At 32.1% G+C, this 26,320-nt stretch overlaps 1 protein-coding gene across 2 annotated transcripts; it reads left to right on the top strand.

Annotated features, from left to right (window-relative positions):
- Positions 1–25,137, top strand: LOC148629238 (transcription factor AP-2-epsilon-like). 2 transcript variants are annotated; one of them, XM_088546700.1, is made up of 7 exons: positions 1–258; positions 14,480–14,944; positions 18,866–18,923; positions 21,254–21,455; positions 22,473–22,591; positions 23,404–23,551; positions 24,137–25,137. In XM_088546700.1, the coding sequence occupies exons 1-7, from the start codon at positions 220–222 to the stop codon at positions 24,435–24,437; spliced, it is 1,332 nt and encodes a 443-aa protein (XP_088402826.1). In that variant the 5' UTR covers positions 1–219; the 3' UTR covers positions 24,438–25,137. The 2 variants fall into 2 exon arrangements, with proteins under 2 accessions (XP_088402826.1, XP_088402818.1); XM_088546692.1 differs by lacking the exon at positions 1–258 and adding an exon at positions 13,862–14,255.
- Positions 25,138–26,320: the final 1,183 nt, after the last annotated feature.

The raw sequence follows: 26,320 nt of genomic DNA, 5'->3' as shown, positions 1-26,320 counted from the left end.
GTTGCGATATATGCTTTAGGACAAGAGAAAACAGTTTGCTTTTGGTTATAATCAAACGTTAAAGGAGACTCTTTTCTTAGTCGTGTATTGCTAGATAGCTCTGAGCACCTAACGATATGGAACTGTGAAGTATCCATCCAAGCTAACTTAATACATTGATCGGTCATTTTAGAAGTTTTTTCTGCCAGCACATTTTGGTGATTTCTACTTGGGGCAGCGATGTCATTCTTGGCGATAGAATCGAACGCACCATGGCAGGTATGTTCACTTTATATGCCCTCTTACTAGTATACTCTTCCGCGAGCAGTTTAATCAATTTTTTAAATCTTTTTACATTCTATTCCGCAAGCTCCAAAGTAACATTTTTTATGAGAAATCCTTTTTACAATCTGACAATATTTTCCTGGATCGTTTAATTAAATTATATCTGTATCATAATTAAACTTATACAATAAAAACGTGTACTTTTTTGTATATTTTCGTATGTCTAATATCCTTGCATTCTTTGAACATTCAAAGCAAATTTAATTGGATATTTCCTTTGTTGTGTTGTCAAATTAACAACCATTTCAAGCGTAAAAGCTGAAACTTTTTAATCAATCTTCACTTTAATAAGGTAAGAATCTACAACTATATTTTGTCAGTGTGTATTTGCCCACCCCAAGGAACTAATCGTGTTCTCTGTAATGTCAAAATAAGATGTATCACCGTACTAGGGACAGGTTCAATATTCGTACATGTCCTAAATAGTTCCACATATTTTCTGTTTCTGGTGATGTCATGCGTTCTCTTCAATTCTTAAAATTTTACCAATTAAAGGGCCAAATTTCACCTGATACTCTGAACACTGAAAAAATGAGTGGTTTTTTTTTATAGATACAAGATCAATTGCTATATTCGAAATAAAAAAAAGATTCACAATTCAACTTGAAATTGTGTGTGTTATTTTTAAGAAAACGCCAATCTTCGATTCATGTACATCAACTTCTTCATTATTTTCCAAACTGAAGAAGATAAGTTGATCTGTTTTACTCCGAATGATAATATATCACACGTAAGTCTACGGTCGGGCAATTTTAACCGCTTCACCCACTTTATTTTCATAATCTTCAGACATGAGGATTAGTAGTATAAATTCTATACATATATACATAAATATTATTATTGTTGGGTGAATTTACGTCAGGTCAAATTTAAACTGAACTGAAATTCTAATTTGGATTTCTTTGATATTAACACCACTTCAAAACTTGAATCTTAAATTCGTTAAAATAACAAAGATTGCTTTTTTCTAAGGATCAGAATGAAATGTAATATTTAAAATAACAACTTAAAAAAATAGTTTTTATCAAGAGAAAACTTAGGTCTTTGAAATCCAAAATTATATTGAATGAATGTATTTTTAATAAGTGGATGACATTGGAACTGATATATCAGGACATCTCCTTGTTGAATTATTTATCGAGTTGGTAGCATCACAAGATAATATTCAGTTAGTCAATTAGCTTAGAAAGCAAACGATTTGATCCTACCATTCATTATAAAGAGATAATGGTAATTACTATTAATGTCCCAATAATCTGTTTTTATCGGTTTCAACTTGGACTACCTTTTTGTATACGAATTGTCTCTTTTAGTGGTAATTGGTCGATTTATTCCCATTTTTCACACAAATTGAATCAAAATGATGTTTTATCGGTGGAATCGCAACATGGAAATTGTAAGGATGCGCAACATCGTTAATAGGTTTACTTAATTCTCAATTTTATGCATTAGAAGATTAAATAACAAAGACAATTTGATGTAAAAGAGGGTAAAATCTTATCAACAGTAAAATATTCCGGAAACTTTTATCATAACGGACATAGAACGCCAATCGCACTCCGGAAACGTGAAGGAAAATGTGCACCTTTTATTACCGTGTAGTATCATTTATAAGTTTCTACCAAAATGCATCTGTTAAGGTATGATTTGTGTTAATTATGAATACTGATTTTTTAAATTTTAAACATTTGTTTAACATTTTACCAATTTTCTTGAATAATTTTGTATGATTTTTGTGCGTCTTAATTTGAGGAGATAATATTACTTAAAAGAAATAAGTTTATTCTGACTCAATCACCCAAAATTAAATACAATTATTACAAATTCTATTTTGTTTTCAGTTGAAATAAATTGACAGAATAATTTTACAACAATAAAAATGGATAGATAGAAATAAACAGCCATTTAGTTTTGTCATTTAAAATCTATTTTCACTTAAATTCAAATTCAATTACATTAAGTAAACTTTCACTAAATAACTTTCGCTCCAGAGATTTCTATCTATACCAATAATTTATCATGGAAAAATACGAGTTTTTCAAGTTTGAAAGAAAAAAAACACTGATGTTGTTTGTGATAAAACTGACACTTTAAAGACTATGTAATGACACAACTTAATCTAAAAAGACATAACAAATAATTTCTTTTACTTCTTTTGTCTTTCCATTTTGCCTTGAGCTGTTGTACATTTTCACCTTTTCTTTGTTTTTGTGTGAATACGTCAGTCTTCACAATCACTTAATAAATTTAAAATGAAGAGATATAGATGGTGTATATATATGTGTTTCTTGTGGATTTCATATTAAAAACTTATTCATTGATACTAAAGTCAATGATACAAATGAAAATCCAAGGTCATTTTACAAGACCAAAATGTTACTGTTTCGAGAATCAAAATGTCATAGCAAGAACCATTTCATATGCTCGCAAACGCATGACGGGAATAACGCATGCGAAAAAAATAATTAATCATTAAAAACAAATAAAACTGTCTTCATGAATTGTCTAAATCAACAACCCTGCTCAAGATTAGTGTATCAAATATCAATAAATGTAACTATAATAAACTCACATTAAATTCGCTGGTTTGAAAATGACAGATTGTGTGACAGTCACGAGCTAGTCGAAAGAGTGGACGGACTGTTGTAAAAGAAGCGGAAGACAACGTAGACGGCGTTGCATGATGTCCTCTAAAGATTTTGAAATTATATGATATATCAGTATCTCTGACAAAAAATGATTTTTCATTTTACTACTTTCTAATTTGTCAGATAAAACTAGGAGAAAACACGTGCACGTACGGGACCGGCATTACACATCAAAAAAGCAAAGACAAAAATATTTTGATTAAATCTTAAAATATAACTAAAACACAAGTTAATTCTTTCTAATAACTTTTGATCACGATTTATGAGAAATAGAATATTGTTTTATTACCTTAAGATGAAAAGTTTATTAAAAGCAAAACGCACGCTTAACTGAACGAGATCTGAAATAAATGGCAGAAGTTGATTGATCTTTTTTGTTTGTCTGGTTTTTTTTTAGGATTATTATTATTATTATTATTATTATTATTATCATTTTGTTGGTCAAAATCATTTCTTGGAACTATTTTGGCCTTTGTATAAATGGATTATATTGATGGAAAAATAACTTTCGAACCCAAAATTGAGCCAATCAAATAAATATATGATTGCCATAATTTCTTCATTCAATGGAAGTACCCTCGTAGAATCTTTAGGTCTAAATATGGCGTTTCTGAAATATGTTTCATTTACATAAGGACTCTTTGCCCTTTAATCAAATTTTCAAATTCATCTGATCAAAATATTTGGTGTGATTGCTGTATAATTCGTTTAGTAATTCATTTGATAAAAGACTTGTTGATGTATTAGATGCTTTAAGTAAATATGAATAATCGTAAACTTGGGACAACCGATTCATCATACAGACATTACTCAATAAACGGTTAAATACACAATCAGGGTACAATATTCCCTTTTACTATTAGTGCCAGGTGAAAATTTCCAAAGTCAAATAGTTACCTTTTTCTTTTCGCCAAAAATATGAACTTTTGCGGAATACTTATATAGAGAATGACACAACGTGTCTGGATATATCTTAATACCCTTTTCTACCTACTTGATTAGACTACATTTGCTGAATAAAGATTCCACACCAATATTCAAACGCTCATTGCATGCTCAAGTTATCTTTTTAAAAAAAATCCGAGCGTATTGATCACAAATTTTAGAAAGAAAAATATTGTTAAAAGGAAAGGAAGTACAAATGGCACGCCGGTCTCAAAGCCGCTATCAAAGAGAGCTCGGTATTTTAATCAGACATATATACCCCCTTTTCTGAGCTTTCTGAATATCAAATATGATTCTTCTGTATGATAAAAAAATTTAAAAAGATGGCAACAATATCTACTTTTTTGTTCTGCAAAGTGATCATTAAAGAAACTGCATATGTTTTAGGTCAACAATCTTACGTATCTTGAACACAATAATTCATTAAAATATACCTTTTTATACATGAAGTGCCTCTATTATCATCATATGCGTGATTTTTAATTTTTTTTTTTTTAATTTTTTTTTTTTTTTTTGGTTGTTTCTTTCTTTTTCTTTTTTTTTCTGTTGTTGTTGTTTGTTTGTTTGTTTGTTTGTTCGATGAACACTTAGTTTAATCCACATTTTATTTTCGAATTCGTATGATATCTAAGTAAAAATCACTTATTTTGATGTTGTTATTTATAATCTGATATATATTCAGTCGATATTGATAGCAACTCTAGAACCGTGTGGCAGTGAGAGAGCAACTAAAAAAATCTTTTTGTTGACTTGCTCAAGGTGAAACCAATGAACGAGTCCTTTTATTGTCTATACAGTAAGTTATTTTCCAGAATGATGTATATGCGGCAAAGGCTATAATGAGTCACATGGTATGACTAGGTGCCAAATTCTTCTGTATATTTATGTCCTCCTTTGAACCAGTTGAGACCAAGATTTTAGCGTAAAATTATGACATAGGTCGACCATTGAAGTTAATTATGACGTTTTTGTTTGTTTTCGTTTGACCTTTCTCATTTAGTTCGTAACAGTTCACAATTTGGTCATTAGTTTTTGTCTTGTTTACAACTTAACATATTTACAAGTACATGACTCAACAGCTACATTCGGCAGAGTGCTTATCTGACTTTTTTTTAATTATTATATAGATTTCAGTCATAAGAGACTGGGTTTGTTTGATCGTTGCATTGCACGAGTAAAATCGAATTCGACGTGTGCTGGAATAAACCTTGCCATATTTATGCCAATCGTTTCATGTAAATCTTAATTTTAGTCTCAAACTGATTACGGAATAATATTTTGCGTGTGAAGAACAATTAGCAGTACAGGTTTTGTTGAAATATTAAATCTTATCAGGAACGGGGTTGATATATACCTACGACTATTTATGTCGAAATTTTACATAAAATCAGCCATGATACTAGTTATATTTTTGTATAGTTTATGATAGGATTGTTGTGAATGTTCAATATTCAGCAGCTTATTCATTTGGTCATTTGTTTTTAAAATTTAAAAGTAGCCCCATGATTGTTGTTGACAGTCTCTATGCTTTTTTGTTTGTTTTGTTTTCTAGCTTTTCAATGGACTCTGGCCTCTCTTTGGTTGGGTTCTGTCGTGCGTTGTTGTCTGTATTGTTTCGGAAGCGCGAAGATAACTTTTTTAGCAGTATTCGGAGATAAAATGATCGTCTGAAAATCGACATTGTTAAGTAATGGTTTAAATATTAAATCTTTTTTTTTCTGTTCATGTCCGGGTCAGAAATTATTTTGAGCCAAATTTGGAATTTTTTTTCTCACAAAAATCACAGCCTTCCCCATTTGTAATAAAATGGCTGATGCCATAGTACTAGTTTAGAACTTCTTAGACGAATATTGAAATTCAATGAAAGCTGTAATAAATTCTAGGAAATTTTACAAAGATAAAATTTGAGTTATCGCTCTTCTGTCGTTTTCTTTCTTCCATGATGGCTGAGGTGTGTTTGATTGTTGACAGCTGCCACTCATTGTATGGATTGTTTAATTCCCCTCCCCTAACCAAATATGGCATTTAACTGTTTAACTATAAGAATATGATTTTTCTGCTTTAGCCAATATTAGTATATGCTTGACGAGTTCTATAATATAATTGTAATCATATAATTCACTTTAAAGTATATCCATTATCAATTGAGTCACTTGGGTCATATCTTCTTCCAAACGTTTGGTAAATCTTTTCTTTTCCATTTATCAGATTGCCAGCAATCGTTTTCGCGTGCCGGCTGAATTAGATTGACCACATAAATATGGCTAACATATTTTTTAAAGTCACCTTGGTACGATTAAAGTTTATAATTTTTCTGTAGTACTGATCAAGGTATTGAAGGTTTTGGTCTTTTCAATAATGCCCAGCATGTCGGTGCAGTTGAATTGGTAATTTATTCCAATCTAAGAAATTTCTCATGATCTTCAAAATTTTAGCTTCCTTTCATTCAATAGACATGTCAGCTGCATGGAGGGATGATTTATTCATTTGGACAAAATTACGAATTCTAAAAAAGGACTTGAAATTTACGGGTGTAAGATTTCTTCTTTATGATTGGCACTCTTTTTACCGACTGTAACAAGTAATTCACAACTAACATTAAATGATATCCTTCAAGATTTTGTCACTCCGCTTTTCAAAAACTAGATAAAGCCCGTGTGATTACAAATTACAAGCTATTCGGTAGGTCTCGTCTTTCACACTTGACGATATAACACGGAATGAATAAGTTACAGATTTCAATTTATAATGCCGTTACGAGAGTCATCAATGGATTTACGAGTTTGTCATCCACATAATAACCTGTGATCGCTCTGTAACTTCATCCGTCTTCAGAAATTCTTGAGAACCTTATTCACTCTGTTCAATTTCGATATTTTTCAAGATAATAAGTAGAGATATTAATACAAATAATTTCATCTATTCTTGGCACGAAAACGCTGTCATGTCCCATGTTGTCCGAAACAGCAGAAAAACATCGGCATCATGTGGTTTGCTCATGTGTTATGAATTGTCTATGGGAAATAATTGACTCCGAATCCAATAGAAAAATCTGTCTCACTTTCATTTAGTTTTCGTGATATAATTGCCATGTCCTTTTCATGCGTTTTGATTTGATAAAGATAACGAGTTTGCATTCACGACCAGCATTCAAAGGAAATATCCGACTGTGATGACTACATTCGCTATAATTGCTCACTCGCTCGTGTATTCTCATATTGGTCGGGCCTTTTGTCGTCAGTTCTCGTTAACACGAGAGGTCAACAAAAGCGATTGCATGTTATCTGCAATGTGTACGTTTTTTTAAAACTTTTTTCCGGCTTTTAAAAAGGTCAAGAATATAAAATGCTCGAATCGAATTCATTTTCTTCAAATTTCCAGTTAGTTTCTGACACAGACAGTGGATAGTATTTTACATTTGTTATTTAATACAATGGATGTACACGTACGTATACGGAAGACACTGGAGAAAATTAGGGAGAATAAATTGTATAAATATCTCACTTCTGAGATAGTAAAGGGCACGGCTTTGTTTTTTTCTTAAATTAGAAACCCTTTCTATCGCTAGTAATACTCTGGTATACATGAACATTTAAGATTTAAGAAGTATGTTTTTGAATGATGTTCGCTAAGAAACCATATAATGACTCAGTTAGTGCATACGACCACACACTTGGGAGCAAACTCTTGTGGACCTTTCTTTTTATAACAGATGTTTCATAAACAAAGGTCAATAAATGCTCCTTGTGGTCGTTTATATTTACGTCCCGTTGCATTATATTTTGTGTGGATTGTATATATTTTGTGACGGATCTTTGGGTTTTACTGAGACTGAGACAAATGATTTAGTTTTACTATAAATAACAGATGTATAGAGGTGAGGATAAAAGGAGCTTACTGTACAACTGATGACGAAACTTTGACATGTTATCAAGTTACACCCACAGAACAGAGACAAGATACAAATTATAGATACGAGACCAAAATGGTCAAATTAATTTCAGTTATCAAAACCGACAGACAAAATAGCTTGACCAATGTTATGGGTTGAATCATCCCATGTTTTCTATGTAACTTTGACAAATGGAATGTTTATGAGATTACATTTTGGCACAGAAAATGCAGTTTTTCCTTTCTTTAAAGATTGCTCTATTTTTCTAGAATTAAATTTGTCATATATAACTCTTCCATAATTAATTACCCGAATTAAACAAACATGAAAATTATATTAAAATGTAATTTGAATTAATGTACAGTTCTTAATCCTAAGAAAGCAGAAAATGCATGACAATACGCATATGTATATTTTGTGAAAAATTATAGAACCTTTTAACTTTAGGGTCTGATTCATCGTTAGAGAGGATAATGTTTTTGAAGCAACATGTTCGGGATTTCTCGAGTGAATATAAGCTATAAAGCTTCATGTATTTTCAGTTTATAAATTATTAAATTAGTGAATTGGTTATGAATCCTTTGTCTTAATAAGCACTAAATAAACACGTTTATTTTCATAGTAAAATTTGAATAAAAATGATCATTTATAAATAGAACCAATTACAAGATAAGAAAATCTGGCTTTTCACTCCTTTGAAATTGCGGGTATAATTCGTTTGTTTCTTATTTAAAAGGAAACGTTTTAATTTGTTCAGAAAGTATTTTTACAACAGTGGCCGGTAGCGCCAGACTGTCTCGGACAACACTAATCCTCATTGTTCACACAAATACCAATCCACACTTCAATCCATGTAACGATTGCAAAAGCAACACAAAACCACTTAAGCGATGATACAGTGTTTAAATCGAGTACCTGTTTTGCTTTATAAAATAAAAAGCTAATAAGTGGTCAGCAAAACTGAACACAAAATCGTCTTACGATCCCTATTATTTTTCGTAATCTCAATTTTAAACATCCTCGCACCCGTGAAGTAAAAATACCCCAGCTTACATAACCTCGACAGCAAAACTCTACCCAACTGGAACTTTATCCAGTAAGTTCATATTTCATTTTCAATTGTACTTGAAAGAATTAATGAAAATAATTTCATATTTTTCTAATTTACAGATAAACACTTAAAATAATAATATGTATGAGCCTCTCTGAAATTAAGAGTTATCTATGCAAGAAAATATCTCCTAGTCTGCACATTTAATCGATAGTTCCCTTCTAGCTGTTTGCAAAATCATAAGATTTAAAACATTTTATGTTTACGTTATGAAACGGGAATCTTCGATTAACAGTTACTTTATTCAATATTAGCTTTGAAAAGATATGATGGTTGACAGATATACAGCCCGTTATATATTATTTTGAGATTTTGGAGTGGATATCACAATGTCAGGAGAGAGAGATAGATCATAGGTGCCACTGATGTCATACGTACGTTTATTATTTAATGATTCGTCATATTGTTTGTTTGTTTGTTTGTTGTTTTATTTGGGTTGCGGAAAGGGAGCTAGGAAAGTAAATACTTTCCACACAACTTATTTTTACAGACAAAAATGAGTATTTGTATGAAAAAAAAAATAAATGTTATCATGTTTTAGTCAAATAATCAAAAAAAGTTAATGAATTAAGAAATTATTTCGCAAAATATTCCATTGAAATAAAGAAGAGGCACATTTAATTTTTGGGAAATAAAAAAAAATATTTTGTTTGTTCTGTTTTAGTAGTTTTGTTTCGCGTCGACTGTATGATGCATTATTTTCTCTTTTTTTATCATGCTGCAGTTCTCCTTTTAACGAGATTAAAAAAAATAGTTTAAAAATTTGAAAAGGGATGATCTCATTAGATTATGGTATGTTAATATGTTACTTTAAATAATTATTGAAGTCAGGAAAAAATATCAAATGCGAAAAGCAAACTGAATACAGGATTAACGACCCATTGCTGTTGTGCCAATTAGCGGTGAAATTAATATAACATTGTTATACTTTTGGATCGCCAACATTATCTGTTACAATATAATGTACTCCTGTGCACCACGGGGAAGTGGAGGTTGGATTTTAAGCAGGGTGAGCCATTTAATGTTAAAGATTAAAACTCTGGTATTGCATTTACAGCATAAAACAGAGTATTAAGTCACCTTGAAATCGTCCTATAAGCACTATGCATGTTTGCTTACTATAAACCAGTAATGTTCTACCTCAAGGGACTTTATACTACTAGTATCATATAGTCCCTGGTTCTATATCCGATGCTTACTGTTTTTACGAGTGCAGATCGTTAATACTATTAACTTGAAACTTCATTTATCACCCTTTACCTAACGGTTACCCGGAAAAATGTGCAGATGAAAAAAATAATCTTTGGTGCAAATGAAATGCAACCTTGTGGCGCAAATGAAAGAGTAAATATTTGAAAAATTGGCGCAAAAGCATGGCGCCCAGGAATAAGTATTGTAACTGTTGTATGTAAATGTGGAGAATATATAAATAGTGTTGGCGCTTCAGACAATAACTGTTGTACATCTAGTAAATAAACAATATCCTGCTCGCATTCCTACTTCTCATTTCCATAAGTGACCTGTGTGTTACATACTAAGTTTGGATTACTTAGGGGATATACTGAGGTATGTATTTACTCTCCCAAATAAAATAACATAACCCTATTTATAATTTTGCTACAATGCCCTGTGGTTCTTTTCTCTAAAAGGACCGTAAATGCCCGCAAAACGTCCTGTCAAGCCGCTGAAGTGTTCAGCTCTGGTTTCAGAGATTTCCCCAAACCAAATCATTTACTAAAATTACATCTTAATCTTGCGCATTGACAAAGATGAACTTTAATTGTAATCATTTTCAATTTTAATTGAAGCATTTATCTAAAACTTTGAAATTTGAGATAAACAAGGATCGGAGTAACAGAGGCCAAAACAAAATGATGTATTGAGTTTCTGGAAAAAAAGGCTTTCCTGTCCAATCCAGAGAAAAAAGCCCTACCCAAAAAATTGTATTGTCATTTATTTGGTAAGGCCAAAACAAACACTAGTCTTGTATTTTGCTACCAAATGAAAGGTGGTTAGGAGCACTATTTTATTTTTTTAAAACATTTTACACTGATTTAATGGGTTAGTCATGTGGACTTTAACTGTGCTTGAGCCAAAATGGCCATAAAATGTTTAGAATATGCACAAAAAATTGGGTCGGTAGAGGAGCAGTAAATACATTATTTTTTGTTATTATTTTTTTTTTGTCTAAGTTAAACAGAAAAAATAATAATAATAATATATTGAGGTAAATAATCTACCTACTAACTAACCTAGTGGAGAAGAGGTAATTTATTGAGGTTTTCTGAAATAGTTTCGTTAAATGGCCAAATCAGAAACATGTTCTCTTGTAGGACTAACGTAAATGTATGATGTATGTCTCGAGTAGGTCTTGTATTGAACTTTATCATCAGAGTCTGGAGTGTGGCGTGTATCATATTTGGATAAAATTCAAAGGAAAAATTTAGGAGGCACAATTGATCTTATCATAAAAGCTTAACGTGGGAAAAGATAAATGAAAATACTGAATTCAAATTACAAAAACAAAAATGGAATCACTAAAAGACATACCAAAATCATTAAGTCACATAACGTGAAAGGCTTTTTCGATTTCTATATATGAAACCGACTGTAAACCTTTATAAGGATAATTGGGGAAATAAAAAAAAATAATAATTTAAATTTCATAAACTCATGCATGCACTGGTCAGTTCCCTAACCCCCTAGTGTTTTGCGTGAATTATTTCTCAATTTTCATGATAGTCAATCGGGAATCCAATTTTTAGATTATTTGCTTCATTCAAAATTATTTACCAAGAGAAAAAATGTAGTAAAAATATAGGTCAAATAAAACTATTGACAATTGGTCGTTAATTTTTATCAAGCACTTATATACATATATGATATATTAAGGACCATAGGGACCTTAAATGAGGAATTAACTCACAGTTCGGATTATGCAGATTTTCAAAAATACTCAATTGTCCGGCTGTATGCCTATATGGTCTGAGAAATCATCAGAGTCGAAGATAAAATTACCTGAACAAAATAGAAACTGCTTGTCATTATGTATGTATAAATAATGTTTAGAACAGGAATCAAAACATAGAAACTGAAATGAAACTAAAACAACAAGATTAAAAGCATATTGTTAACGTTTTTCAAAGCAGTCCTTGTGCGTACAATTTAAATTCTACCAATAGCTTACCACTACACCTAAAGACGTTCCCTTTTTGTGCAACTTATTTTGTCATAATGTCACTATTTAAGAAATCGATTTGATATAGATGAGGACGTGCGCATAAAAATGCAGATTTTGTCAAAATATACTAATATGTTCTATATGTGTTACCCCGTTGTTGAGCGCGACCATACGCGTTGGAACTGAACGCGTAAATAATTTACACACATATGGTCCAGGCCCCGGTTTCATAAAAAAAATTATCAGAGGTATTCCTCAAATCCTTGAGTTTTCCTCAAATCTTCAATTTCAAGCGATCTGATTGGTTAAAATTTGAGTTGAGGAAGGATTTGAGGAAAATCTACTCTTTGAGTTTTTTTTATAAACCAGCCCCTGACCATACGCGTACGGTTCAAATACCCATGTAATGTCTGAATACGTTCATGCCTTCTCATAAATGCGGCCATTATCATTATCATTATTAGTTCCAGACCCCCCGTTATATGCCGAACTTTCGATCGGCCACTGTTCCCTCTGGATTTAATAAATCATATTGACAATGTGATCTGTACATTTTTTCATTACTCTTGTAGCACCCTCATATGCCTGGGATAGCAAGTGAACGTGTCTTGTGACCAAATTTGAATTTGACGCATTCAACATTTTAACGAAGAGCTAGAGAAATCGGTTGTGTATAATTTCCCCTTCAGTTTTTCATCCGATCATTGTTTTGTTAAATATTTTTTTTTCGTATTTAAAACAGTAAGTAAATTTATTGTTCGGATGTTTACGTCAATTTACTGGAATCAAAATATAAAAGTAACATTCCTAAAATTTCATAATGTTGGTGTTGATGATCAAATTGTTGTTTCACATGACTATGATAAGAGAAATTTTCAATTGAAAACGCTCCGATTTTGTTTTTAAATCCGAACAAATTTCGCTAAAGATTATATGCGGTCGTTGCTTTTCCATTATCCAATTTTTGTGAAACTGTTGAAGGTGTAAATGCCTCGTAAAGTAGTAAGTCTCTTAAATAAATAAGAACTAATGAGTCCATTGGCAATACGGATCCCACGGATTTGAGTGAAAAGGGGCGAGAAAACATTCTGATAATTAAAAATTAAATACAAAACAAAATATAGTAGCTCTGCTGGACTTAATCCTGTAATCTTCTGGAATTAATGTCATTGTTTGTTCGATAGATTTTATTTCCCACAGTAAAGATCTTTATAAAAAAGTGAAAATATTGTGTGCCCTTTTAGGAACGCTTTTTATTGCAAATTTTATGGTAAATACTTCATATGAATGTTGAATATTTAGAATAGTTTTTTTTTACATGTAAAAATTTTCTGCAAAATTTACTACAATATATCTTTAAATGAATAGAAGTATCTTATACAAAGATTATCAACCGTGTCACTTCTCTATAACATTTAGTTCCTCCGAAGTCAACCCGGATAACTTGATTGAAAAAATTGAGTAAACACCATTAATTGCATGAAATCTAATTTCAGTATTTCCCATTCATTTATTTCGATAAAAGACCAATTCATTGGAAACATTTTTGGATGAGTTGTGTTCTATTACTTTTCTGAGTGGTGTTGAATCGTTGGGCGTTTCTTTTATTGTGTCAATCAGTTCCCATTGACCAAATATGGAAGAATATTACTCATTAACTCCGCCTATTCGTCCCGCTTCGTTGTTCTCGTTCACTGAGCCGTAGAGAAATGGGCTAGTCCTTTAATAGTATTAAAACACTGCTCGAGGTTTATTTTGGATTTGTGCCTTTGGGCTAGATGTTTACACATTGGTGTTGGACTGTGATCTTATTTTAAAGTGTCGATTTTTTTCTACATGTTACTCAAAATTTACTTCATATCACCATATAACGTATAACATTTAATTAGGAAAAGTGGTTCAGTGCAGCATTTGTGCGTTTGATTATTTCTGATACATGGGAAAGAATTTATAAGAATTAGCGATTTCACCTCTCGAGGGACATATTTACTGGTAATGGCCCAAGTTAGCCCCGTGGGTCACAATCACGTAGCTACAGCCGAGGAAAACGGACAAGCTGAAGTTAACGGAACTTCTATCACCGACCTCGACCAATCGCCAAATTACTATAAACGAGAAATGCCCACGGCATTCAATGGAAACGTTGATACGGAGGTATATATCACTACGCCTAAAAAATTGACTACAAATTGCTAATGTTTTGAGGGAATTCTATACTGCAGTCACAAGTCCTTGTGTGTTTTCATTTTGTGTAAAGATTGCCTTAATGACAAGATCTCTATACAATGAAATGAATTTTCCCCTATAGACTTAAATTGCGTGTGTGTGTTTTTTTTATTATTATTTTAACAGGCTAACGTAGTTCTTTTTCTTTTTAGGAAAGAAGAGATGTTGCAAGCCATGGTGGGCTGGGACAGCTGGTTACGTCTATGTCATCTTCAGGAACATTTCCGCCGGCTCCGAGATTATCACATACACCAACCTCGGACTTCCAACCACCATACTTTCCTCCACCCTACAACCTCCAGGCACAACAGGGTATGGAATTCCATCATGCACATTTTAACTCCGACTCTTACTCTCATTTGAGCAACTTTCACCCAGGATCACAAAATTATCAACAAATCCATGTTCCAGACAGTAGGGCTATACGTTACAAGGAGGAACCCATTCATAACATGCATGGACTCACAGCACCTAATGATTCCCGTCGGCTGGACTACAGTGGATTCCGACGGTCCGACGTGTTGGTCCCTGGTGGACACCTAGGCTTCGGGGAACATGATGCTTCTTTTGTGCACCACAATTCTGTAACACAGGCTATTGAAGACGCAGTTCATCAGGTTTGTCGAGTTTTATCACATGTATCAAAATTTAAACATTAATGCAAATTTCAATTTAAAGAAAAATACAGAATATAACTATAGGAGCGACAGTACTTGACGTATCTTTAATTTGATGAAGTAGCTTGAATAAATTTGAGATTTAAATGTTATTCTTTTAAAATTGGAGGTTATAAATGTCGTAGAAAACAAAATGCATGTTATTAGAGACTTTCTCAATGGTTTCAAATTTCTTTCTATTACTAACAATTCTGAGATTTCTTGAATAGTCAGAATTGATTTGACGTTTGAAAATTAACGAAAGAGAAAAATACATCAGTTTTTACACTATAAATATCCATAACTCGGGTGGGAAAATTTTGATTCGCTCTTATTTTTTGTTGAACATTTCTTTGAATAAAATCGTAGATCCAATTAAAATAGAAATATTAAAACGTTTATATGGAAGGGAATAAGTTAAGGTGTTTCCATTCACAAAAGAAATACAAATACAAGATTTGTGTATTGTGTTGAGAAGAGCCTAAGGATATTACAAGTGCAAACTACACCACATAATAGATAAAACCATTCAAAAATCACCGAGTGCACCCCAGGCTAAAACCTGAACGGCACGCGTTCCGTAGACTGTTAAATGACTTCACGCATTATATGTTTAGAGAGGTATAATAGCATATTAATAAGTTTTCTAAAACGGATTTTTCAACTCCATGTAAGTATTAACTTTATTTAATATTGTTTGATTAAAAAGGGGGCGATTGAATACCCCTCTAGTGAAAGTTCGGAAGGATAATCTACACGATTTTACAGAATGGAATTTTGATTTTTTTAGTCGATTGTTGTTTTGTGTTTTTTCCTAGCATTTATGACAAATTTTGTAGATACTTTTTTATCATTCTATTTTTGTTTAATTGTCGGTAACTCAACAGCTGAATTTGAAGTAAATTGTACGTATTAATTATGTACCTGTTTGTAACAGGTAAAATATTTTTTTTAATATTTATTCAACGTACCTTATAGTTAACGTGGTATAAAACTTATTTTATTTTAACGTTGTCAGTGATGTGTGGATCCGCCACTTACGATTTGAAGATACCACTTATGTTTTTACGCAAAATTTAAAGTAACTTTTCGTTTATGAAAAATCATTAAACTATCGAAATTTAACCATTTTGGTGTATCATGGTTGAAAAAAAATTAGATTTGTTTAGTCAGCAGATTATCGACTAAACTATACTAAACAATACTTGATAAAAACGTGCTAAAAGTAATCTTTCTATTGGCGTTGTGACACCCATTCAGTCCGTGAGTGGGGGTCTAGTTTCGCACACCTATTACCTGATCCACAACAATGCATGGTTTTTACTTGTGTCCAATGCCTATTTAAATAAATTCTAATTTGCCCAGCGAGACCAATTTACGGTTAGTATAGTTAAATAGATATTTGATGACCGAGTGGAAAATGGAACTTAATAGGAAATTATACAATTTTCACCAAAAAGAATTAATATTTATTTTACCTAGTAGTAGTACTAGTCATGTCTGTTTTACATGCACACAAATAAGACTATTTTTCATTTCCTTATTACAATCTTTTTGTTTGTTTGTTTTTTTTTTTTGTTTTTTTTTTTTGTTTTTTGGCTAACATGATCTTGCGGTTTACTTCAATATATATATTATTATACATGTGTATGTAGTATAAATTATTATAACGCACGTTCATTAATGTATTAAATCCCATTTAGAGCGCAACTTAAACTTCAAATTTTATACAGTGATGAGGAAACAATGTTAAGGAGGTTGGACAAATTTAGCCTTTTTCAGGGAAATTCTTATGTTAAGAGGTCCATCCCTGAAGTTTCCATGTAAACATGTAAAGATGTAACAATAATTCATTTTAGTTTAAAACCACTTTTCATTCCTACCTCTGCTCTATATGAAAAATAAACCCAAACAGAAGAAATGGCGTTAGTTTGGCAGTAGAGGTCTTATGATGGTGTTCCCATTACTCCTTATTACATTATAAGCATTATACCCACTCCCCGCTTCAAAAGTGATAATCCTGTCCGTTCGTTCGCCTGTCCGTTTCCAGTTCTAATCTGCATTTCCTCTCAAACCGATGAATGGAATTTGATGATACCTTTAAACATTCTTTTTCACATGATGCCATTGTGTACCTCCTATTTTGTTCCATCTGCTTCGAGATTCTAGGGTGCGGGTATCAACAAGTGAGCTTTGCACCCTGTTTTCTAGTTATTTTCTATTTTATTCTATTCTTGATCGTGGTTAATAAAATAGACCATACTAGACCAAGTCATATGTTGAGTTACAACTCCTACATGTATATCCTTCAATGCCGTGTACATACGAGTTTAGAATTGATTCGTTTGCCTCAGTGTATATAAAACGTAGTTTAAAAAAGACGAAATTCATAAAGTTTGACAAAACGAATTCTTCTAGTGTGAAAGTATTGAGAAAGCTTTTTTCTGTTGACTGGCTGTCACAAAAGGGTAAATTTTGTTGAATTCGATGCCCTATTTCGTCATGTTTTAAGTTTTCCTCTTACCTATGGTGTTTTATATAGGATCACACATCTGGTGAGAATAATTGAGTATTTACCTGTGACCAAGATTCAATGTAATGGCGAATTTTTACGACATTTTTGACATACTTGTGGCTCCGAAAATTGCTTATATCATAAAGGACAAGTGTCCATTCTAACTTAACCAAGCATTTACTGAAAACTTGGCCTAAAATAAATAATTTCGTCGTGGACAGAATGAAAGATCTCTGGTCAAAGTCTAGATGACCACGCAGAACATAAATGATGGTTTTAGTTCTGTTTTATCACCCCATACTATCATAACATAAACACATTCTGACAGATGAGCTACGAGCTTTTATCAATCAAGACAAAGGTTCTTGGTAGCACATGTGGATACATAAATCCTACAATCGTTTTTCCCTCGTTTCCTTTTCAAACTCGGAACTAATTATTTGAAGAATGACACCGATCTAATTTACTGCTGACAATATATGCGCGAATTAGAATAAAAAAGACGGACAAGCGGTCAAGGTCAATCTGATGGCGGTCAACTATCTGATTATCACGTGGCTATGATATTAAGCACATGCATTTGTATGATTCACATTTGCATTTTTACTTTGAAAATTTGATAAACCGGCGACACATGCCTGTCCATATATGCATCATTCAATTCTTTTATAACTTTCTAGGCGTATCGAAACACGGTTAAACGTATTCATGCCATTCATTCACTTTTCCTATATATTGAAAAGAAAAGTTTACTTTGGAAATGAAACTCCAATTATTATAAATTGGAATTTAAGCCGGAAAATGATACAACACCTATTAAAGCCCACGACATTTTTAGGTCAGCCCACAATGACATTCTTCGGCCATTGCACAATACGATGACCATTACAGGCCGGTACTGGCCTCCACTTCGGTCTAAATACATTTAATGGTGATTTAATTGACCATTCTCACAAATCTGAAATTGCAAATGAATAGTTGCGGATGACTGAATAGTAATTTTAACCATAAAAGATTTGATAGTACAGATTTAAACTTGATAAAACAACCCATCGAAATTGAAGATATTTATCTACAATTTTTATATATCTTTGTTTTTGAATTTTGAGTGAATCTCAATTACGTGTGTGTATGTCGCCGGTCCTTGTTGATATAGTGGTTTGATGGATGGAATGTTCGCGACATCTTGTCATATGACAGATTATAGTTACCGTTCACTTCTGAAATTACGACATTTATACTATGTTACCATGACTACCATAATACTGATTACCGTTTTTAGTTTTCACAACACATTTCCCTTTTAACATCAATTAATTAGATAATACTTTCTAAGAGAATTATTATTTGCCCCTTTTATTTTTCAGAACATTATAGACGATACAAGTAATTACATTACAGACAGTCACGGTGTCATTAGAAAAGGTAAGAATACGTAGAGCTATCTTTACATTATTTCTCTCTTTGGTTCATATAGATGTGTTGTTTCTTATGGGTGTAATTCAGAACGATCCTCAATCTCCGTCGCCGCCCCCCCCCCCCAACACACACAAAATTTAAGTAGCACTCCGCATGAGAATCCTGCAAAATGTGATTCATGATTGGAAAACCTACACATTTTTAATTTTGATATTTTGTTTAAAATGTCATAGTAAACAGAAAGTAACATATGGCTTTCCATATAAACCTTGTTCATAGGATAAAAATTATATAGAATGTACTGTAGAATTCAAAATTATGGGAGGTAACTCTGTAAATGATACTAAAATACAATATTAACTGTTGGATTTTTAATGTGGATTATCACCTAAGAGCTGACATATTGGAATTGATAATTATACATTTCATCATAAAGACCTATAAAGCAACATAATAACAAAAGTAAAAATGTGTAGCTTTTTTTTGTGGTGTATCACATTTTACAGAATTTGCATAATTCTTAGCTGGAGTACTACTTAAGTTGTCGACATTTTTGATGGTGGTTTATTTGACTATTTTCAGCAAACAGAACGAACCGTTTCCCTAAAAGGAAAACAAAAATGAAGTATTGTTGCTTACAAGGACTGCTGTTAAGGCTGTAAATATAAGTTGCTTGGAAGCTCAAATAATGAAATGTTTTAGCAATATTATCAATTTATATTTCACTTACAAGTATGACCATTTTACATTCATGATAGTACCTCAACTCATGGGAACTTGTAATGCTTTATTGTTGAAGCTTGTTCGGTAAAACAAGAAACTCGAGGGATATAAGATTTTAAGTATGGATTAATAGTGGGTTTTGTGTTCGTAATTTAGAAATGAAAATGGCAGTCTTCATAATTCAGATGTTGAACATATATAAATTACGGATACTACCTCCTTGATGAGATATTTTAACACGAGAGAAAGATATGTCATTTATATAAATAATTAGTTGAAGGATGATAGGGACATTAGAGAAGGAATTTCACGCTTTCTGCTCCTTGATACACATTACTGATTTTAAGTCATAAATACAAACTTGCATGCGTAAAGCATTAGGAGGATTTCATTCATCATAAAAAAAATCGTAATGCAACTATAATACTTGTGTTAATGGCATCAACTTATAGTTGTGTTTCAATCGTTACTGGTTATTGTAAGGTCGTTGGGGTGTATCTTGTGTTGATATTACATATTGTGGCAAAAATACGTGTCTACAATAAGTAAGGAGAACGCAATAATAGCAACACTGTAGCCTATGTTGTTTTATTCACAAGACCTTAAGGTTAGAACAACATAATAAGAATAAAATTAGGTATTAGTCTAGATTTTGCAATGTTTCCGGACATAAATAACATTTATTTTCATGGCAGTATTTGAAATACAATAAATATTCATTTATGAATTTTACACAGTTTGCATCGAGGGCAAACATTATGTAAAATGTTATACTTCCTCTGAAACTATACTACAGTCTTTATCATTCACATTGGCACTAATCAATTTATTTGTGAGTGTCGTTAAAGTCCGACTTCGTCCGTTTCTTGGCAGGTCAGATTTTTTTAACCTTGCGGCTAATGAATAGAGGCCATACCATTTTAGAATGTAAAAAGAAGTCGTGTAACTAGAATCCACAGCAGTACAGTCTTCTATAGTCGGATAATATTACAAATCCTGTACATGGTTTTGCCTCCCTTATGCTCAAACAATTGGGATGAAGATTATTTCAGACCTTTTTTTTATCGAAGAACACAATTTAGATCGTAATTAGCAAATCATTTTAGAGGAGAGCCGAATAAGAGATAAATTATATTACTTCACTCAAGCTAAATATCATCAGTTCTGCAGATAATGACCCAAAATTGTATTTAAATTGGTCTTCATAGACGGAGTTTCGCAATTAAGGCGAGTTGAGTACTTAGAAGGGATTCCTCTGTCGTTGTCAGATTTCCACAACGTTTAAGACATTTTGTAAATTGAATGTACGACAAATTGATTTTTCCAGAAAATGCCTTTTTCTTTTCAATACAATGCATTATTTGGGCTGAAAATCATTCTTCATTGTTCGTTTATTAAGTCTGAGTGACTGGAATATACAGAAAATGCTTAAAACTGAATGTATAATAGATTCTTATCAGTAAAAAAACCCATCTTGACAGACATTGTTACGTAATACTCATTTTTTTGTCTGCGCATTAAAACTGTTTTTACATTGAACTTCATAGCGACTTATTGCTAAAATTTTACCATACATAGGTGTTCTTCCAACCTGTTCTTTTTTTATCTTACAGGTATTCGACCTAAAAATGAAAATGGAAAAGAATTAGTCATATCAGGAGTAACTTCCCCTGGTGATATATTTTGTTCTGTGCCAGGAAGACTGTCGCTACTTAGCTCTACGTCAAAGTACAAAGTTACTGTAGCTGAAGTACAGAGAAGATTATCTCCACCTGAATGTCTAAATGCTTCATTACTTGGGGGCGTTCTTCGACGGTAAGTATCTGTCCTGCGATAGACCCTTTTGTGCTAACTGTGAGATTGTCGATGATCATGCATGGAGCATGCTCAATGTACACTTTTGCGACGAAAATTATTTTTTTCTACCTAATTCCTTCTTCGCGGAAGTGTATATTGGGCATGCTCATAAACTTACCCCAAAGGGTCTCTTGTTTAAGGCCAAAGTTTGTAGTAAATTAAAAGTTTGGTACTATTGAATTCTGTTTCTGATAAACAAAGATAATTCAATTGTGAAAGAACAATGTGACTCATGGATTTAGTAGCTACGGACAGACTGACAGTGTTTAATATGTAGTGGTCTTTTCATTATGCCAGTAGGGACGCTTTCGGATTAGGTATTATATTATACAGATTGTTGACCTTGCTTTGAATGTCCAGTCAGGATCAAGTTTTGTCAAATATTCTTGTGAATATAAGAGAACATATTAATCTTTGAAGTAATATTTGCTTTGTGTTTCATCTCATTAATTCGATGCAAAATGTACTGCTCATTAACAGAATTTTGGAATGGTTATAACAAAAACTCAGTTTGACTGACCCGAGAGTAAGGTTTAATCAAGCTTATTGTTGCTTTCAAAATTGACCATAATCATAAAGGGAAAAGTTGTCAAAAATTGCTCTAACGATGGATTTAGATTTAAAATATGACCGTTGGCTATATATACTATGTATTATGAAGTCTCGAGTATTATAGGGTTAAACAACGTCAAATATAGATTATTTCGAATTTTACTACATACTCATTCCATAATAGTGTAGTAATGCCATCGATGAACATTTGTATATTACTTTGTTTCTATTTTTCACTTCATTTTGAGTATAAATGGGTTTAAGAAATATAACAGAATGGAACAATGAAAATATTCCCACGATTGTTACAGAAATATTCAAAGACTTATACAAAAATGTTCTTTAAATCAAATTTGTTTTATCAACAAGCACAACACAAAAGATCTTTCAGCATGTGTAATTGGTTTTTTTTTTTCAACACAGTGCTAAATCGAAGAATGGAGGCAGGTCATTACGAGAGAAATTAGACAAAATTGGATTAAGTTTGCCCGCTGGTCGACGGAAGGCAGCAAACGTCACGCTGCTGACGTCATTAGTGGAAGGTATGGCTATTTTCTGATTTAACGTCTTCTGATCTAGTAATATTCACCAGTGGCATTGTTTTATTGATTTGTTGCCTTATTTTGGTCTAACTAACCTATAAACGTGTTCACATCTACGTGATATGAACGAAAACAAAAACCCAGAAGAAAAGATGTTTTTTTTTCCTGATTTGTTAAATTTGCTATAGGTTTTGATTTGTCTTTGAACAGTACAATTATATATTGATATTTATGAGAGAATAAATCAGACTTTCTGTATAACAAGCAGCTGGAACCTAAGAAACGCAAGGAAAGTCTCTTTTCTTGGGTATTTATGTTTCAGTAAATCAGAATATCATTATGGACCAAAGACGTCACTCGTGCTAATTTTTTATTATACAGATTAATCATCTGTGTTTCTTATAGTCGCGAAAGTTGGCACCTAAATCAATTCGGTAAGACACAACAATACCTACTAAATAGTACAATTTGTAGAGTAAGAACATAGACTGAGTTGACATTCCTAGGAAGAAGTAATTTTGTTACTGTAAGACTTTTCCGTGTTGTCATCTTAGTTGATAGATGTATGACACGTTGTACCATCTCATCAAATTACTGAACCGTGTCCTTGACGAAAATGTACTTATTCCTCATTACACAGAAATGGGTAATGAACACCAAAAATACTAATTCAATTTACAATTTTAAGGATTAATCAGACTACTTTCCCACATTGTAATGACGCCATTTATCGAGATTTAACCACTTTTCCACTTTTGATCACTTAAAATACCACATTAATTTGATTTTGTTACTTTTGTACCTGTTTGTAGGAGAAGCAGTAAGACTAGCACGTGACTACGGGTACCTATGTGAGACGGAATTCCCTGGTAGACAGTGTGCCGAGTACAATAGTCGGCAGTATAATACACAAGATCCATCAGAACTTGTAACGAGAAAAAATATGATATTAGCCACTAAGTAAGTTATCGGTTGATTTTAAAATTGACTTTCGCCTGTCAATTACCTGTGAAATATTTGTGTATTTAGCCATCTTGTGAGGCATAATATAGGGAAGTACTCATTTGTACTTAACCCTCCTAAACAAATAATTCAAGTTAATAATATATCAGAGAAGACTTTTATATATAATGTTTAATAATCTCAATCTTTATCTGTATGTGTTAATGTAAAAGGTGTGTCTTGTAACAAGGTAATTCGGTTTTTTTTTTTCGTTTTCCAAAAAGAAACAATTTTGACATAACAACATTTTGCTAGATGAAGTAACTACTAATTGTACATTATTTTGTTTTTATCAAGAAGTCTTTTGATCAATACTTTTTAATTTGAAAAGATGAATTGTTATATGGACATCTAAGAGAAATACTTGCCTGCTAATGAAGTGGAACAAATATTGTTGGAGATCAGCCATCAATTATGTGTGTTTGTCTGATTTTTTGCTGACTTTTCTACATGGAATTAAAAAAGGAAGACTTCCATTTAATTTCAAAAGTTTTTAATCATATACATGACATGACATTTAATTGTTATTTTTTTTCTTTTCAGACAAATAATGAAAGAGTTTATGGATCTTCTAAATCAAGATCGATCTCCCCTTGGTAACACAAGACCACAGACCATCTTAGAACCCGGAATTCAAAGACATTTAACACATTTCAGTTTGATTACACATGGTTTTGGATCACCAGCAATTGTGGCGTCTTTGACTGCTGTTCAGAACTATTTAAATGAAATGTTGAAAGTTATTGACAAAAACTTTGCAGCACAAAATCCTCAAGTGTCCTCAGCAAACCAAGTTGATGTAAAGTCAAAGTTACAGGAAAAAGACGAGAACATCCGGGAGTGATTGTTATTTATCCCTTCATATTTTCATATCATTTGGTAATGGTTCGGACAGAGACGTTCCGAGTAATCCAAAAAGTGCTGATCGTTTATTAGACCAATGTGCTTGTTTCTAACTTTAGAGGGAACGTTGCCATATAAAAGGAAATCCATTTGTTATTGAAATGTTTCTATACTTTTTTGAGAATGGATGGGATATTGTCGTTAATTTATACTGACCTTTTATATTGTGCTTCTCGCTTTGTTTTTCCTCTTTTAATCGGTTGTGTTAAACCTTGCCCATTGAAAGTTGAGGTGTGAATTAAGTGCCTGACTTCATACTTCTTGCCATAATCTACCCTCGGTCTATGTTGCCTTAGACTGATTGCCTAATAACATTTAATATATATCATATCATTGTCTCACTTATAAACGGGTCACTATGTTGAAATCAAAATACATTAAATGAGACTTGTGGTTAAGTCTCTTTCTAGTCGAATTGAAATCGAATATTTGGAGTAAAATGTTATTTTTGTTTATATTTTATGTGAATTATATACTCATAATTGATTTGTGTTCATTGGACTCCAAATTACATTATAATACATTCCCTACTTTTATGTGATGTCCAGTGAACATTTATTGTAAATGTTATTAATGAAACAAATCTGATGTTTACGTATAATGATTATCGTATGAACGTGTGGTTCATATATATTAAAGTATGAAACAACAGTTGAAGTTTCAATTTATCAAAAGTGCACAAGCATCTGTAACATAGCGTCTTTAAATCGTGTGACCTCTAAATCAGTGAGATCAGGTTTAACCTGTACAATATTCAATTTAATGGAAAGAAACATACAAGACATGTATATCATGTCAAAAATGAATTATGACATAAAATGAATTTCCCATTATCCGTCATTTTGCAGTCATTTATTGGAAAGCCATACCTACAAATTTTAGATAAATGTACTTATCACGAAGTAACCTTTTAAAGAAATGTTTATTTGTAAGAAAATAAAACACTTTCATTATTATTATATACTTTAGCTTTGAACTATAAAAATGTGAAAGTTGGATAACTTTATATACAGGAAAGTAAGACAAAATAATGCATAATCTTGAGGCTAGTTTCTATCCAATATAACAGCTTATCTACAATATGAAAACACCCTCCCATATATTCTAGTCATTATCGTTTATTATTTCCAACCTGTTCCGGTCATATGTGTACAAAAATTAATACCAAGTGCTTAGTTTTACCAAACCAACTTCCTCAAAAACAAAACAAGAAAAACAAATTTAAGATATCAACTACTTTTTTTGCCTTTCAAGGTTAATAACTCTTAATAATGAGTCGTTTTACAACTTCGACCCAATGAAGTCTTTAAAGAACTCTTCGATCTCTCATAGTTTTGATATGTAACTTGAAATAAGCGGCTGTACCCCTATGTACAAACATGTCTGTCGTATTTTTCAGAGACCAAAAGTCCACACAAATATCGTAAAGAACACCACAAGAAACTTACATTTATAAACTGTCAAAAAGTATCGAAGATGAAGATGTTTGAAAATTGCTGTCAGCCAAAAATGACAACGGACGCCTAGTGAGGCCACATGTTGCATATCAATTTGACCCACTGAGCTAACCGAAAGCACCAAAGCAATTATCTAAATATTTTATAGAAAACGAATGCTCTGTGGAAAAATTGAAAATATCAAATTATTCTGAATCTATCAACAAATATACTAATCATGTAATAATTACTATGCTAAACATATCCGTTGACAACATGTTTAAGCAGACAGTAGACATCCCGATAGACACTAATTGTGCACCTCTTTTTTATGATATTTTGTTTTATTCATTTGAGATAGACTTTAAAAAATATACAACAAAATTCA

This window comes from Perna viridis, chromosome 1, assembly GCF_037379345.1.
Source record: "Perna viridis isolate PV_CMFRI_1.1 ecotype Kerala chromosome 1, ASM3737934v1, whole genome shotgun sequence".
NCBI lineage: Eukaryota > Metazoa > Mollusca > Bivalvia > Mytilida > Mytilidae > Perna > Perna viridis.
Note: the sequence above shows the minus strand (reverse complement) of the source record. Positions and strands in the feature narration are given on the sequence as shown.